The 14,877-nt window shown below is 34.4% G+C and overlaps 1 protein-coding gene across 4 annotated transcripts in view; it reads left to right on the top strand.

Moving 5' to 3' along the window:
• Positions 1-12,215, top strand: part of DEUP1 (deuterosome assembly protein 1) — a gene marked incomplete at both ends in the record, with an annotated part of 85,074 nt that extends 72,859 nt beyond the window's left edge. For all 4 annotated transcript variants that reach the window (XM_080708313.1, XM_080708314.1, XM_080708316.1 and 1 more), the window contains 2 exons: positions 7,231-7,345; positions 12,039-12,215. In XM_080708313.1, the coding sequence (XP_080564439.1) occupies positions 7,231-7,345; positions 12,039-12,215 (292 nt within the window). The remainder of the gene's footprint in view (positions 1-7,230; positions 7,346-12,038) is intronic.
• Positions 12,216-14,877: the final 2,662 nt, after the last annotated feature.

Here is a 14,877-nt window from a genome sequence, read left to right as displayed (position 1 = left end):
TGCAGCAGAGCCTCGTGTCCTGCCAGTTTCATTTGTTGAAAGTTTCATTAAATTTGTTTTAATGCTTCGTCTGATTTCAGTGTTCTCCAGTGACCTGGTTTTTAAAAGAAACAGCATTTCAAATGTTCTGAATAAATTATTGCCATGTAAAACCCACTCTGGGAAGACTTGTTGAGATGCAAGGATACTGGGAACTCGCTGGTGGAGAACTGTGCAGCAGACCCTGCTTCATTAATTTTAGGGAGTGAAAAATGAAATCTTTCTTTCCCTCCAAGCACAGATCAGTGAAATCAAATAGTAAAAAAAAATTATATATATATATAGTTATATATTTGTTAGATATATATATATATTTGTTAGAGATAACAAATATATATTTGTTAGAGATAACATAAATATATATATATTTGTTAGACATAACAAATGTGAACGTGGACAAAGTCATCATTACCTATCAAGTGACTATGCAGTTAAGATGTTATTAAGCTATTGTAGGAAGAAAAAACCTTTTAGGTTTTAAATATTTAAACCTTTCTTTAAATATTTTATGGCAAAAAATATTTAAAGATAAAGATCCACAAAATTTTGAAGTCTATAGTTTAAGGAAATTCTTGCTGTTAATTGAGGAATAGCACATCTAATAATCATTTATTCACTCTCAACATTTATTGATTTCATTCCCGTTCAAAGTGATGTTTTTAAGGTCTACTGACTTAAAATGTGAACCATTTTAGGATATTCCAAAGTATTTACTTTTCAACATGACAGTTACTCAGCACTTTTTAAAAAATTATGAAACGTAATTGAATCTGCCTAAGATGTTTTGAGTATTGTTCTTTTTTTTTTTTTTTTTTTTTTTTTGCGGTACTGGAGATGGAACCCAGGGGCATTGTACCTCTGAGCTATACCCCCAGCCCTATTTTGTAGTCTTTTTTTATTTTTTGAAACAGGGTCTCAATGAGTTGTGAAGGGCCTCGGATCTCTGCCTCCTGAATGCTGGAATTACAAGCATGCGCGCCACCACGCCTGGCTTGAGTATTGTTCTTAAAACTTAGGGTTTTGAAGTTTCAGGATAGCTTATAAACCAGTTTGGCATAGCGGCATCCATAACTACTAATATATAACTAATGATAAATCAACTTTTTAATAAATGGAGTTTATATCTATATAAGACACATACTTAAAAGTGAATTTATGGTTTGAAAAGTCATATCATGTACTGGAAAGATTTTAGTAATCACAATCATTAATCATGAAAATGGCTTCAAGTCTAGCTAATAAATTAAGTTTCTAATACTAAAAAGCTACAAAGCCAGCAGGTTTGCATAACCACTCATAAGATCTCTTGCAAAGAATAAACAGCCATCGAGAAGCCAAAGTTAAGTTGAAGAAATGTTATACCATGATACTGCTCAGTAAGGTGCACGCACAGCAGGCTGAGTGGTTCTAGACTAGGAAACAAGCCACAGCCACAGGATGGGAGAGTGTGTTGGGAGATGAGGTTGTAAAAGGCCAGCTAGCATAGTTCCACTGGGACCTGGTTTCATGCTAAGGACATTATCCAGCAGCCCAGGACAAAAGTGCTGAGGGGCACAATTGGACGTACACAGTGAACACTCTGAAAACCGTGAAGAGTTGACTCAAGACTCAAGTTGGTAGAGTTGCTCCCCAACAGAGCAAGTGGGTCCCACAAAGATCGGGCAGGGACCTTGGAATGGGATCTGTAGAAAAGCTAGTTGGAACAGATCACCTTGTGAGGGGATATTAAATGTCTTCTGAAATCATTTTTAAGATCGCTTTTAAATTGATACATGAAACATTTTATGCAAGGTGGTTTTATGAAGTATTTGAATAGCTATATTCTAGAAGAAGAACTTGTCAGATATAAAGATGATTTAAAACAAAAGTACTTCATAACATAGTCTTTCCTTTCAATCTCTTTATTTTATTGATTTTATAATAAAAGAAATGTTCCTATATAAATTTTAGTAATTAACACCATAAAATTATATCTATACAGCCATAGCAAAAGGGATAATTGAGATAATTATTTAGATAACTTAAAACAAATACACTTTTGCCTGAGATCTCTGTATGACTGAGATTATATATATATATATATTTATTGAATCACTTCTATAATTATCTTGTCTTTTCCACTGTGCTTTGAAGTCAAGAGTAGCCTTACTCAAATTAAAAGATTCAGCTGAAGAGGATATGCAGATGTACTCTACGATTGTTATCATTCTATTTGAATTGTGAGATGTTTCAGCTTATTGTGCACATCATAAACCATGTTATTTCAGTTTAATTTGCTGTTCTGTTTCCATGGTAATTATGGTTTGGGAGAATGGGGGAAAAGATTTATTTCAAGATAAGCAAAAATGAGAAACATGTTGTGTTTGTTTTTATATACTAATTTACAGATGCCTCACTTAACTTTTATTGCTATTTGTATGCATAGCTCTGAAAATGTTTGCATAAGAAATAAGTTTATATAGATTGGTCTTTGGATAAGAACAGAGAAATAGAATGTGGATTTAACTGTGTCAAATTAAAACATGAAGGCTGTGAAAAAGGATAATACATGTGGGAATTTTGAATATTAGTAAACGTAAATAATTTTAAGTTGAAGAAATTTTTATGTTTTCAAGGTTTTTGATGATTAAATAAAACCCCAGTTTGATGAAAGATATTAGTTTAATCCCAAACAGTCCATACTATTAGGAACTTTTAAAATGTTAGAGTAGTTGATTTGGTTTTGTGGTTTTTTGTTTTGTTATTCATTCATCTAGTGAGCAAGCAAAAATTTTAAATCTCATTGGTATTTTTTTCAGTCTTATTTTCTACCCTCCATTTTAGCAAAAACAACAAATTCCATACTGTGCCTTTCATCCAAATTGCGGAGTTTGAACTCAAACAAACCTGGATTTGAGTCTAAAATCAAAAAAAAAAGTATTACTTTCTAGCAATTTATTCTGACTTAATAAAAAGTGATTGAATAAAGAATATAACTTTCAAATCTTAGCTTTCTAATCTGTGGATAGGGTCCACCTTTTTAGGATTATTTTAAAAATCAAATGAGTTTTAAAATGACACCTAATCTTTATTGAGCACTTAATATGTACCACACATTGTGTTCTAAGTGGTTTTCATACCTTAATAACTTAATTATCATAAAAATTTTCTTATAAGTGAGAAAATTAAATTCACAGAGTGAGTGTCAACTTCTCAGGAGCACAAGGCTAGAAAATAGAGAAACTTAGGAGATATCAATTTACTTTTTTATTTTTCTTTTTTTTTTTTGGTGGTACTGGGGTTCCTGGAAGCCCTTCTTCCTCCGGGCTACACTACCAGACCTATTTTTACATTTACATTTGGAAAGTCTCCTAAGCTAGCGCGTGGCTGGCTTCGAACCTGGGGATCCTCCTGTCTCTGCCTCCCAAGCGTGGAGATTACAAGTGTGCGCCACCACGCCCGGCTGGAGGAGACATCAGTTTAAAACATGCTTTAAATTAATAAGCCCTATATAAATTAGAGTTATTATTATACAAAGAATTGTTTTAGCATTAAAAATGTAATTCTATTAAGAAATCTTGTGAACTTAAGTGTAATAGAGAATTTTAAAAGTGTGTATTTAGCCGGGCGTGGTGGCCCAGGCTTGTAATCCCAGCACTTGGGAAGTGGAGACAGGAGGATCGCGCAGGTTCAAAGCCAGCTGCGCTGGCTTAAGAGACCCTGTTTCCAAATAAAAAGTATAAAATAGGTCTGGGAGTTTAGCCCGGAGGTAGAAGGGCTTCCAGGAACCCCAGTACAAATAAATAAATAAATAAATAAATAAATAAATAAATGTATTTAGAACTGCCAATGGCAGTAGTGTCTGACATTTTTTTCAACTAACTTCAGTTATTTAAGTAACCAAGAGATTTTAAAAATACAGAAAGGACCAAAAATAAAGAGGACTTCTGGGAAGATGGCGACCAAGAAAAGTGGGGCTTAAGAGCCCCGCCAACAACCAATCTCCATTACCACAATATCAGCGCCTTTCATAGCCACAAAACACCATCACAGTGAAACAAAAAAATCACCAGGCTCCAGAAAGAAAGCGGACTGAGAACAGAGCTCAGAGCCACAGAGGAGATACACCGGCCTCACGCCTGAGGACGCGACAGCAGCGGCGACTTCACCGGACGGCTACAGCAAGCCGAGGTGAGCCACTGCGGAACAGCCAGGCGGGATCTTTCGGCGCAGGGAGCATCTAAAGCTCCCAGTGGCTGAGCTCAGCACACGCTGCAGGGATTCAGAGTGGAAATCAGAGAATTCTAGAAGATCAAATCAGGAAAATAACTGTAGAAATAATAGAGGTGCTTCGAAAAGAATTCAGAGAGAGCCAAAAAGAGATAAAGGATGCAATTAATGAAGTAAATGCCTCAACTCAAAGAAAAAACAACCGATTAGACCACATGGAGAACAGAATCTCGCTCTTAGAAGATGATCATTCCAAAAATGAATGCATAGTTTCTAATCTAGGAAAAAATATCCAACAGCAGGAATCTGATATTGAAGAAATATGGGCCCATTTTAAGAGAGCTAACCTAAGAATAATTGGAATAGAGGAGGGAAAAGAAAGTGAAACCAAAGGGATCAACAATCTCTTCAAGGAAGTAATAGCAGAAAATTTTCCAAACATAGAGCAAGAGGTTGATTCACAGGTCCAGGAAACGTATAAAACTCCCTTTAGACAGGATCAGAGAAGAGGATCCCCATGCCACATAATTGTCAAAATGACCAATGTGGAAGCCAAGCAGAGAATCTTAAAGGCAACAAAAACAAAGGGCCAAGTGACATTCAGAGGCAAACCAATTAGAATCACTCCAGACTTCCCAAACCAAGTCATGAGAGCCAGAAGGGCTTGGAGTAACATATTCCAAACTCTGAAAGAAAACAACTTCCAGCCAAAAATTTCCTACCCAGCAAAACTTTCTATCAAATTAGATGGAAAAATAAGAAGCTTCCATGACAAACAGAAACTGAAGGAATTTATGTCTTCAAAACCAGCCCTAGAGAAAATACTCAAAGAGATTAACTACAAAGAAGAAATAGGTAACACACACCAGAACCAGAGAAACAAGATTTTCCATCCAACAGACAACTAAGATTGGTTATCTGTGGAAATTCATTATTTATGTTAGTCTTTTACCTATCTCTAAATTGTAGTGTTTGCTTTGATTGTTGTTAATTTTTAAGATTTCTAGTTGGAATATTAATATACCTTCAGACATAGCATTTGGAAATATTTTATCCCATTCTATTAGTAACTGTTAACTCTGTTTACATTGTCTTTGGATATACAATATTTTTTTATTTTTTAGGGAGTTTGTATACTCTTCTGTTGCCTGTGCCATTGAAATCATATCCAAGAAATCACTGCCAATTTCAATGTTGTGAGGTTTTATGACCCAGATTTTCTTCTAAAAGTTTATAGTCTTAAGATTTATATTTAGGTCTTTTATCTATTTTGAGTTAATATTTGTATATGGGATTAGGTAAGGGTCCAATTTTATTCTTTTCCATGTAATTATTATTTTTCAACAATATTTAGTTATAAGATTATTATTTCCACCACCAAATGTTCGTGGAAACCTTGTCAAAAATATCTTGACAATATATGGAAGAATTTAGCTCTAGGCTTTTATTTAACTCCAATGGTTTATATATCTGCCTTTAGAACAGTACTACACTGTTTCAATTATTGTAGCTTTATATGGTTTGAAATCAGAAAATATATATCTTTTAGCTTTGTTCTTTTTCAAGATCGTTTGGGTATCTAGAGTCCCTATTCCATATTAGGATAGATTTTTTTTTTCTGAAAAATAAATATATAAATATATGATAGTTTCACCTAAAAAATAGAAAAAAATATTCTCTGGTAAGAAAGAAAGCAAAAAGAAATATTGAAATGTTTTCATGTAATTTTAATTTTTTAACATTATTTAGTTTAAAGATTATTATTTCCTCCACCAAATGTTCGTGGAAACCTTGTCAAATCTAACTTGACAATATATGGAAGAATTTAGCTCTAGGCTTTTATTTAACTCCAGTGGTTTATATATCTGCCTTTAGAACAGTACTACACTGTTTCAATTATTGTAGCTTTATATGGTTTGAAATCAGAAAATATACATCTCCTAACTTTGTTCTTTTTCGAGATCGTTTTGGGTATCTAGAATCCATATTCCATATTAGGATAGATTTTTTTCTGAAAAATAAATATATAAATATATGATAGTTTCACCTAAAAAAAAGAAAAAGAAAAAAATATTCTCTGGTAAGAAAGAAAGCAAAAAGAAATATTGAAATGTTATCTATATGTTATCAAAAGCTTGGTATCAGACAAATGAAACTGTTATGTGAGATTATCATTTTTAATTTTGGATAAATTGCTACAATACTAGATGTCAACCACTAAGCCAAGCATGGGAAGGAGGGATGGGGAGGGAATGGGGTGGGGATCAGGTGGGGGTTGACTGGCGATGTGTGCATGTATGTCTACAAAAGTTTTCTTTGTATCCCACTATGATGTATGAATACAGTGCACCAATAAAAAATTTTAAAAAAATACAGAAAGGAGAGCAATAATGGCAATAAGGATAGAAGAATAGCTTTAAGAATTATTAGGTTTGCCGGGCGTGGTGGCACACGCTTGTAATCCCTACACTTGGGAGGCTGAGACAGGAGGATGGCACAGGTTCAAAGCCAGCCTCAGCTACTTAGTGAGGCTCTCAGCAACTTAGTGAGACCCTGTTTCTAAATAAAATATTAAAAAATGGGTCTGGGAGTATAGCCTGGGGGTAGAAAGACCCTGGGTTCCATCTCCAGTACCACATACATTAAAAAAAAAAAAAAGAATGATTAGGTTTTCTGCTTCGTTGTTAGTTGTTTTACGTTTTTGTTTGTTTGTTTGTTGCTGTTTGCAGTGTCAGAGATCAATCCCAGAGCTTCATACATGCTAGGCAAGTGTTTAAATGTTGAGCCTCAGCCCCAAACCCATTCAACTTTTTTTTTTTAAGTAAAGTAGAAATTACTCAGGAAAATAATATTTAAAGAAATACTCAGATAACAAGCCCAAATGTTTCCACCTTAGATGGACATCAGAAAAATTAAATCTTAGCTGCTTAAATAAACGTATGTCGTTAGTCACAATAAGGACAACTATTGCTTCTCTTTTAGACTTAGCCAAGATCAGGAGCCAAATAGAAGTGTGACACCTCCATTGCCACCTTTGACATTTCAAACCAAAGAAATGGCAAGTCCTTTGGTTAGTGATGATGAAGTATTCCCACTGGTGAGTTGCGGTTACTGGATAATTTTTTTTTCCTTTAAGGAGGAATTAATTTTACACTGATAGCAATATACTGATGTACATAGCAGTTCTTTTTTAAGAGTACTTCTTGAATAAGACTTTCTAGTTTGGGGCTATTACAAATAATACTGCTAAAAATAATCTCATATATGTCTCTTGGTACATATGTGTACACATTCTATTGGAAATATGTCTAAGAAATTGCTTGGTCATATTATATGAAAATGGTCAGTTTTAGGAGGCATTGCCTGACTGTTCCCTTTTTTTGAATCAATGAATACCCCAGAAAGTATGAGAGTTTTTCTTGTTCTTTATTATTTTGAATACTTGTTGGTGGGGTTTTTTTTCTCATTTTTTTTTTTGCAGTACTGGGGATTAAACTCAGAGGCATTCTACTTCCAAGCTACACCCCTAGCCCTATTTTTTATTCTTTACTTTGAAACTGGGTCTCACTAAGTTGCAGAGGGCCTCACTAAGTACCTGAAGCTGGCCGCAAACCTGCAATCTCTCTGTCTCAGCCTCCCAAGTACTGAGATTACAAGCATCTCCACCACACCCAGTTTAGGAATTATTTATATATTCTGTATATAAGTCTTTATTTGTTCATATATACTGAAATACCTTCTTCCACTCCTACTATATCTTTTGATGAACAGAAGTTCTTAATCTTAACATATTCAAATGTATGAATCTTTCCTTTTATAGTTAATATTTTGGTATCCTACTTAAAACTTTCTGGAGATTCCTATTTAAAACTTTCAGAAGGTTATAAAATGTTGTTATAATCTAGAAACTTTATTTCTTCATTTTTCATATTTAGATATATACTACAACTGAAATTAATTTTTGCATATGATGCAAAGTAAGATTCTCAGTCTCTTTTTTCTATGGAAAGGTTCAGTTAATCCTGAGCCACTTTTTCCAGTGGATTCTTTGGGTTTTCTGTTTTCATAATCAAAATAATGCCAGATTTATTTTCCAGTTTTGTATATTTTTCTCTTTTTTTTCTCTTATTGTACTGACTAGTACCATCAGTTGATGTTGAAAAATGGCATTGCCAATATTTCTCTTATTACTTTGCTAATTTTTTTTATGACCAGATGTGATATTTATCAAATGCCTATTCTGCCACTATTAAAATGACCACTTAATTTTCCTTTGTTCTGAAAATGTCATATTTTATCTTGATTTTTATTAAACCAACTTTACACCCTTAAAATAACCCTAACTTGCTCACTGGAATTGGATTTGGTCTATTAATATTTGGTTTCAAATTTTTACTTGATGTTCACAAGAGAAATTGGCCTGCAATTTTCCTCTGCTGTCCTTGTCAGGCTTTGGTGTCAGATTACACCGACCTCATAAAAAGTTCTGAATTTCACTTATGATATTTTTCAGTTCTTTAATTTTTATTTTTTTATAGTTTTCAATTCTCTGCTGATTTAATTCTTTGTGGTTCAATTTATTGACATAAAAATCACAGGTTTCTTTAAAGATGTATAGATCGTTTACCTCAGAAAGCATAAAGTACTTTTAACAGTCACCTTCCCTTGAATTAAAAGTATATTATATAATTTTTCAGGGCCTCTCCATGATATACTAATATGGAATACAAATTATGAATAAATAAATACAAAACAGAGAATGTTTAAACTGGACTGGGTTTCCATGAGTACTTTTCAACTTTTCTGGGATCTGTCACCTTGTATTGGTAAACACTGGAAGTAAGATTTGAGATATTGTGGTTTAAAAAGGGAGCTTTAAACCATTAACTTTTGGAAGTTTTGAGATCTTTAAAGCCAAAAATGCTCATTTTGTATTCATCTATCTCAACATAAAATGCCAACTACTCTTCTGAACAGAATAAATCTTCATACCAATGAAGGAACCTAAGTAAACTTCCTCTTTTCACTTATGGGAATCTCTAAAGAGACTGCAATTTCTGCACCAACAAAAACTTTAATCTATAAAGACTCAAAGCAAGCATTTATCCAGTCAAGCAATAGAGAATAAGGGATAAGCTACTAACTACTCCATTATTCCTAAATCAGATGATTTTAGGATCATCAGTCTGTTGTAAAGCAGGATCCCACATTAGCACATCAGTCACTCTTGTGAACCCTCACATACAGGTGCTGGCTCAGGCCCTGCAAGCAGGAAAGACAGACCCTTAGAATGCAGGTCAGTTATGGTAAGGATAAGACATTGTCCTTTCCAAGGGGTAAGAAACCTGATGTAATCGAGTTGCCAAGAGGCTGGTTGGTCTCCTTAAGGGATGGTGGATCTTAGCTGTGTTTGCTATATAAACAGGTCAGATTTCAACAGCCACAAAAGCTAGATTACTCTTGGTGAAAGGGAAACCTTAGTGTTGCATCCATACACAACTGACACTGGGGTGCCCAACGACAGAGAGCAGATTAAGTCATCCTCTTCACTTACTAGATGTTCTACCTCAATCAGGACTCAATAGCAGGGAGAAATTATTGGGAAAATAGTGTGTAGGTTCCTGATGTAGATGGCATGGCCTTGCTACAGAATCTTAAGCATCTGCAACACAGATTTTCTACTGAAACTTATAAGAGGTTCCATATGGCATTTTTCTCTGCCAGAAATTCTTCTGGAATGGGATCTGCTAAGTCATTTGATACAGGTAACAGGATTACCATACCCTATCTTAAACCTGCTATGGAGCCCTTTGTTGGTCCATAGCACAAAAACAAGAAAAGAAAAGAAAAGCCTTTTGTGTCACCCAATGAATAGGTCCGATGTTTTTCCACCCAAGAGTGGAGTACTTTCAAGTTACATTAACTTGTGTTTTACTTAGGTTTCCTTATATGACCCATACCACCTAAAAACAGTGTGTTAATTCTCTGAATCCTTTAAGGGGTTTATCTTTCACCAAAGGGAATGCATGAATCTTTCTAAGCTTTTGACATGCTTTCATGTCTTGCTCCTCAGGCCTTATTAACATGATGTTAGTGTTAATGTAACACGTTATATACATGATAGTATTTGGAATGTTCAAATGGTTCAGGCCCCTTCAGATTTTTTTGTGACAACATCATTAATATAAGGTTGGGACAAAGCCATATATACTGTTGTCCATCCCATGCCAATGCTAACCTCATCTGATCGTTCTTTTTATTAGATACTAAAAAGGAAGTGTCTGGATGTGGTGGAATTATGCCTGTAATCACAGTATTTCAGAGGCTGAGTCAAGAGGATTGCAGGTTTAAGACCAACCTCAGCAACTTAGGGAGACTCTGTTTCAAAATATAAAATAGGGCCAGGGATCTAGCTCAGAGGTAGAACCCTAGGTTTAATCCCCAGTCCAAAAAAAAAAGAATGCTTTTGCCAGATCAGCAGCAGCATACCACATACCCAAGGCAGTGATATTCCACTCTAGTAAAGATACTGTACCTGGCACAGCAACTACAGTCGGGACTACTACTTAGAGAAATTGCACTACCATCTGCCATGATCCCTAGTTTTGGCAGGATCAAAAGAACTAAATCTTCTTCTTACAAGGTTCTATACAGATTCTTGACTCTTGACACAGTTCATAAAGTCTCACTCTTCCTAATGATAGCAAGAAAGACCCCATTTCAAAACAAAAAGTTAAAAAAGGGCTGGAGTGTAGCTTATTGGTAAAATTCCTATGGATTCAATCCCTAATCCCCCACCCCTGCCAAAAAAGGAACCAGTCATGGTGGTGCACGTCTGTGATCCCAGTACTTGGGAGGATAAGACAGAATTGCAGGTTCAAGGCCAGCCTTAACAATTTAAGAAGACTCTCAGCAACTTAGTGAGGTTCTGTTTCAAAATAAAAATATAAAATAGGAATGGGGGTGAATCTCAGGTGGAGAATACCCTTGGGTTCAATCCTCAGCATCACCTCCCCCCAGAAAAGAGATTAAAAGTACCACAGAACTGGAAAATTAAAGTACAAATGTCCCTGACATTTGTAAATTAACATAATATTTTATATTTTTATAATGAAGGATTGCAAAATTATCTAATTTTTTTTGTGTGTATGTGTGTGTATGTATAAATAAGTAAATAAGCACTAAACAAGCAATAAATAAATAGCATTTTCACATTGCCAAGACAGGTGGAATTCAAGTACTCATCACTCAGTTTTTCCACTATAATAGGACCAATAAGATATATTCCAGCACTATGACCCTCCCTACCACAGAACCACTTTTATTCCTGAAATATATCACACAGTCAGCTCTCCTCACCTGGATAACTCCTGGTATCAGCCCCCTCATTAAGCCAATCCTATTTTGTTTTCCTGTATATGCTTTCTTTATCTAACTCGGCTGTAAAAAATCTTTAGTATTTGGAGTTGCCTATTTTCCGATGAGGATCACTGGCCTTGCAAATTAGGAGAGCATGTTTTAAGTGGTTTCCCTGGTAGCTGCATTGCACCTGCAGTTGCAGTTGGACACTATAATATTTGCCTTCAGAGCTTTTTAAGGCAGTGATGCTGTGATGTCTGCCGCAGGTCCTTGACGGTCTCATCAGTGGTGACTGCCTTACATGGATAGGTGTTTGGCTCAAGATGTATTATTTCATTGCCAGCTGCTGTCAGGGATGAAACATCCCTTGAAATATGAAGATTTAACAAGATTCTATCTTCCTCTTCTCACTTCCTTCCTTTTCTCTTTAGTCTCCCCCAGATATATCCTTCCCAGCTTCCCTGGCTGCACAGCATTTCCTCCTGGAAGAAGAGAAGCGAGCAAAAGAACTTGAAAAGCTCCTAAACACACATATTGATGAACTGCAAAGACACACAGAATTTACTCTTAATAAATACACCAAACTGAAACAAAATAGACATATATGAGCTTTTAAACTTTTTTATTTGCTTCTCCTATCCCAAGAAAAAAAAGCTCTGGCAAAATACTTCCAAAGCTGATTAATGAAACTGAGAAATGTTGTTCTGTTTTCTTAAGTAAATGATTTCTGTAAAGCAGTTAGAAAATAGTATTTTGTTCGATAAAGCTGTTTGTATTTCTGCATTTAACATGCTAAATTGTTCTGCTGTGGAGTTACTATAAAATAAACATGACTACTCCAAAGAGATTTTTTTCCAGTCTAAGAAGTAGTTTGGAATTAAAAATGAAGTTTTTTCCCACTTGAATCATGTATTCCAAAACCCCATTTTCTCTGCAACAACAAGAAATGAGAGAAGAGGAAATGCCATATTCCAAATATAAGTAAATCAACGGAGCGCAGTTGTACTAAGTGTGAAAACTCAAGGAGTTTAAAAGGAAAATAGTTAAGTATTTTGAACTGTGTAAACATCCTAAAATTACTTTTAGAAAAAGAAGATTCAGCTTTCCTGTTTTTATATTCACCTTTGTAACGTCTGTTTTAAAATCATAAAGGACATCAAATGTGCAGCATACACACTTAAAATATATGTCAGAGATTGATTTTCTGTTAGTACTTATTTTATGGACACAAACAAGATAAATATAAATCATTACTGTTGCTATAATCTCTTTTGTAATCGCCTGTTTTTAATTCAATAAAGGAATGCAAAATTCAATGGACTTTTAACATAAATTCCAAGTTTGTATCAAACAGTATTAGCATGGTAGTGAAGAAAAAATCCAGTTGTAAATATATAAGAATAATAACTCAATATCCTTTTTTCTTTAAAAATGAGCTACATCTCTATCTGCATCTATCTTTACCTACCTATATCCAAGTATATAGAGAGCGATTATGAAAATCTCAAGGCAAGTCCTACAGCTCTTATCATTTTCTTTCTTCTTAAAGAAACAATCTCGACAGGTAAGTCGAAATGTCCTTAGATAACAAATGCCATTTTCATGTGAAAAATGCAGAGCATTATTTTCTTCCTGTGACATAACCAGGTCTACTTGTATGGCACCTTATGTTTTCAAAATGTCTTCTTTTTAGTTCAGGCTACTATAAAAACAAATACCACAGACTGTGTGGCCTAAACAACAAACATTTATTCCTCACAGCTCTCGAGGCTGAGAAGTCCAAGATGAAGACACCAACCAACCTGGTATCTGGTAAGGGCCCATTTCCTGGCATGGGGATGCCCACTTACTTGCTGTGTCCTCACATGATAGAAAAAAATCATCTCATGTCTCTTTTTACAAGGGAATTAATCCATTACATTCATGGGTGCCAGACCCTTATAACTCAATTACTTCTTTTTTTTGTTAAATAAATTTTTATTGGTGCATTGTAGTCATACATCTTAATGGGATAAAAAAAAAAAAAGCTTGTGGAGATATACACACACATACATCACCCAATCAGCCCCTACCCAATCTCTAACTCTTCCCTCTCTCTCCCTCCTTCCCATGCTTGGTTTCCTGATTAACTTTGATATGTTGGGTTTAACTTTGATATGTTGGGTTTTTTTCTTCTTGACAAGGTTTCCAAGAATATTTGGTGAAGGAAATAATAATCTTTTCACTAAATATTGTTGAAAATAATAACTACATGAAAAATAATAAAATTGGGCCCTTACCTAACACCATATACAAATATTAACTCAAAATAGATAAGAGACCTAAATGTAAATCTTAAGATTATAAACTTTTAGAAGAAAATCAGGGTCATAAAACTTCACAACATTGAAATTGGCAGTGATTTCTTGGATATGATTCCAAAGGCACAGGCAACAAAAGAATAAACAAACTTCATAAAAAATAGAGAAATATTATACATCCAAAAACAATGTAAACAGAATTTAAAGTTACTGATAGAACGGGATAAAATATTCCAAATGCTATATCTGAAAGTATATTAATATTCCAAATATAAATCCTAAAAATTAGCAACAATAAAAGCAAACAATACAATTTAGAAATAGGTAAAAGACTAAAATAGAAAATGAATCTCCAAAGATTTTTATATGACCAATAAACATATGAATATCACTCATCATTATCATAATATAACTAATCATTAAGGAAATACAAATAAAAACTATAGTGAAATACTACTTCACATTTGTTAGGATGGCTACTTAACATGAATTACCTAGCTCCAGCCCTTTACCTTGAGTTTGTTCCTATCTTGTAAAGTGTGTTTCTTGTAAGCAGCAGATGGATGGATTCTGGGTTTTAATCCATTTTGCCACTTTATGTTTTTTTATTGGGGAATTGAGGCCATTTACATTCAGTGTGATTATTGAGAGATAACTTTAATTCCTAACATGTTAAGATTTTATTTCTGTTTGCTATACTGTGTATTCTTCTTTGCTTAGTTGTCTGCTGGATGGAAAATCTTGTTTCTCTGGTTCTGGTGTGTATTACCTATTTCTTCTTTGTAGTTAATCTCTTTGAGTATTTTCTCTAGTGCTGGTTTTGAAGACATAAATTCCTTCAGTTTCTGTTTGTCATGGAAGCTTCTTATTTCCCCATCTAATTTGATAGATAGCTTTGCTGGGTAGGAAATCTTTGGCTGGAAGTTGTTTTCTTTCAGAGTTTGGAATATGTTACTCCAAGCCCTTCTGG

The sequence above is a fragment of the Muscardinus avellanarius genome (assembly GCF_963383645.1).
Source record: "Muscardinus avellanarius genome assembly, chromosome: 1".
Classification (NCBI taxonomy): Eukaryota; Metazoa; Chordata; class Mammalia; order Rodentia; family Gliridae; genus Muscardinus; species Muscardinus avellanarius.
This window is presented reverse-complemented; position numbering and strand designations above follow the sequence as displayed.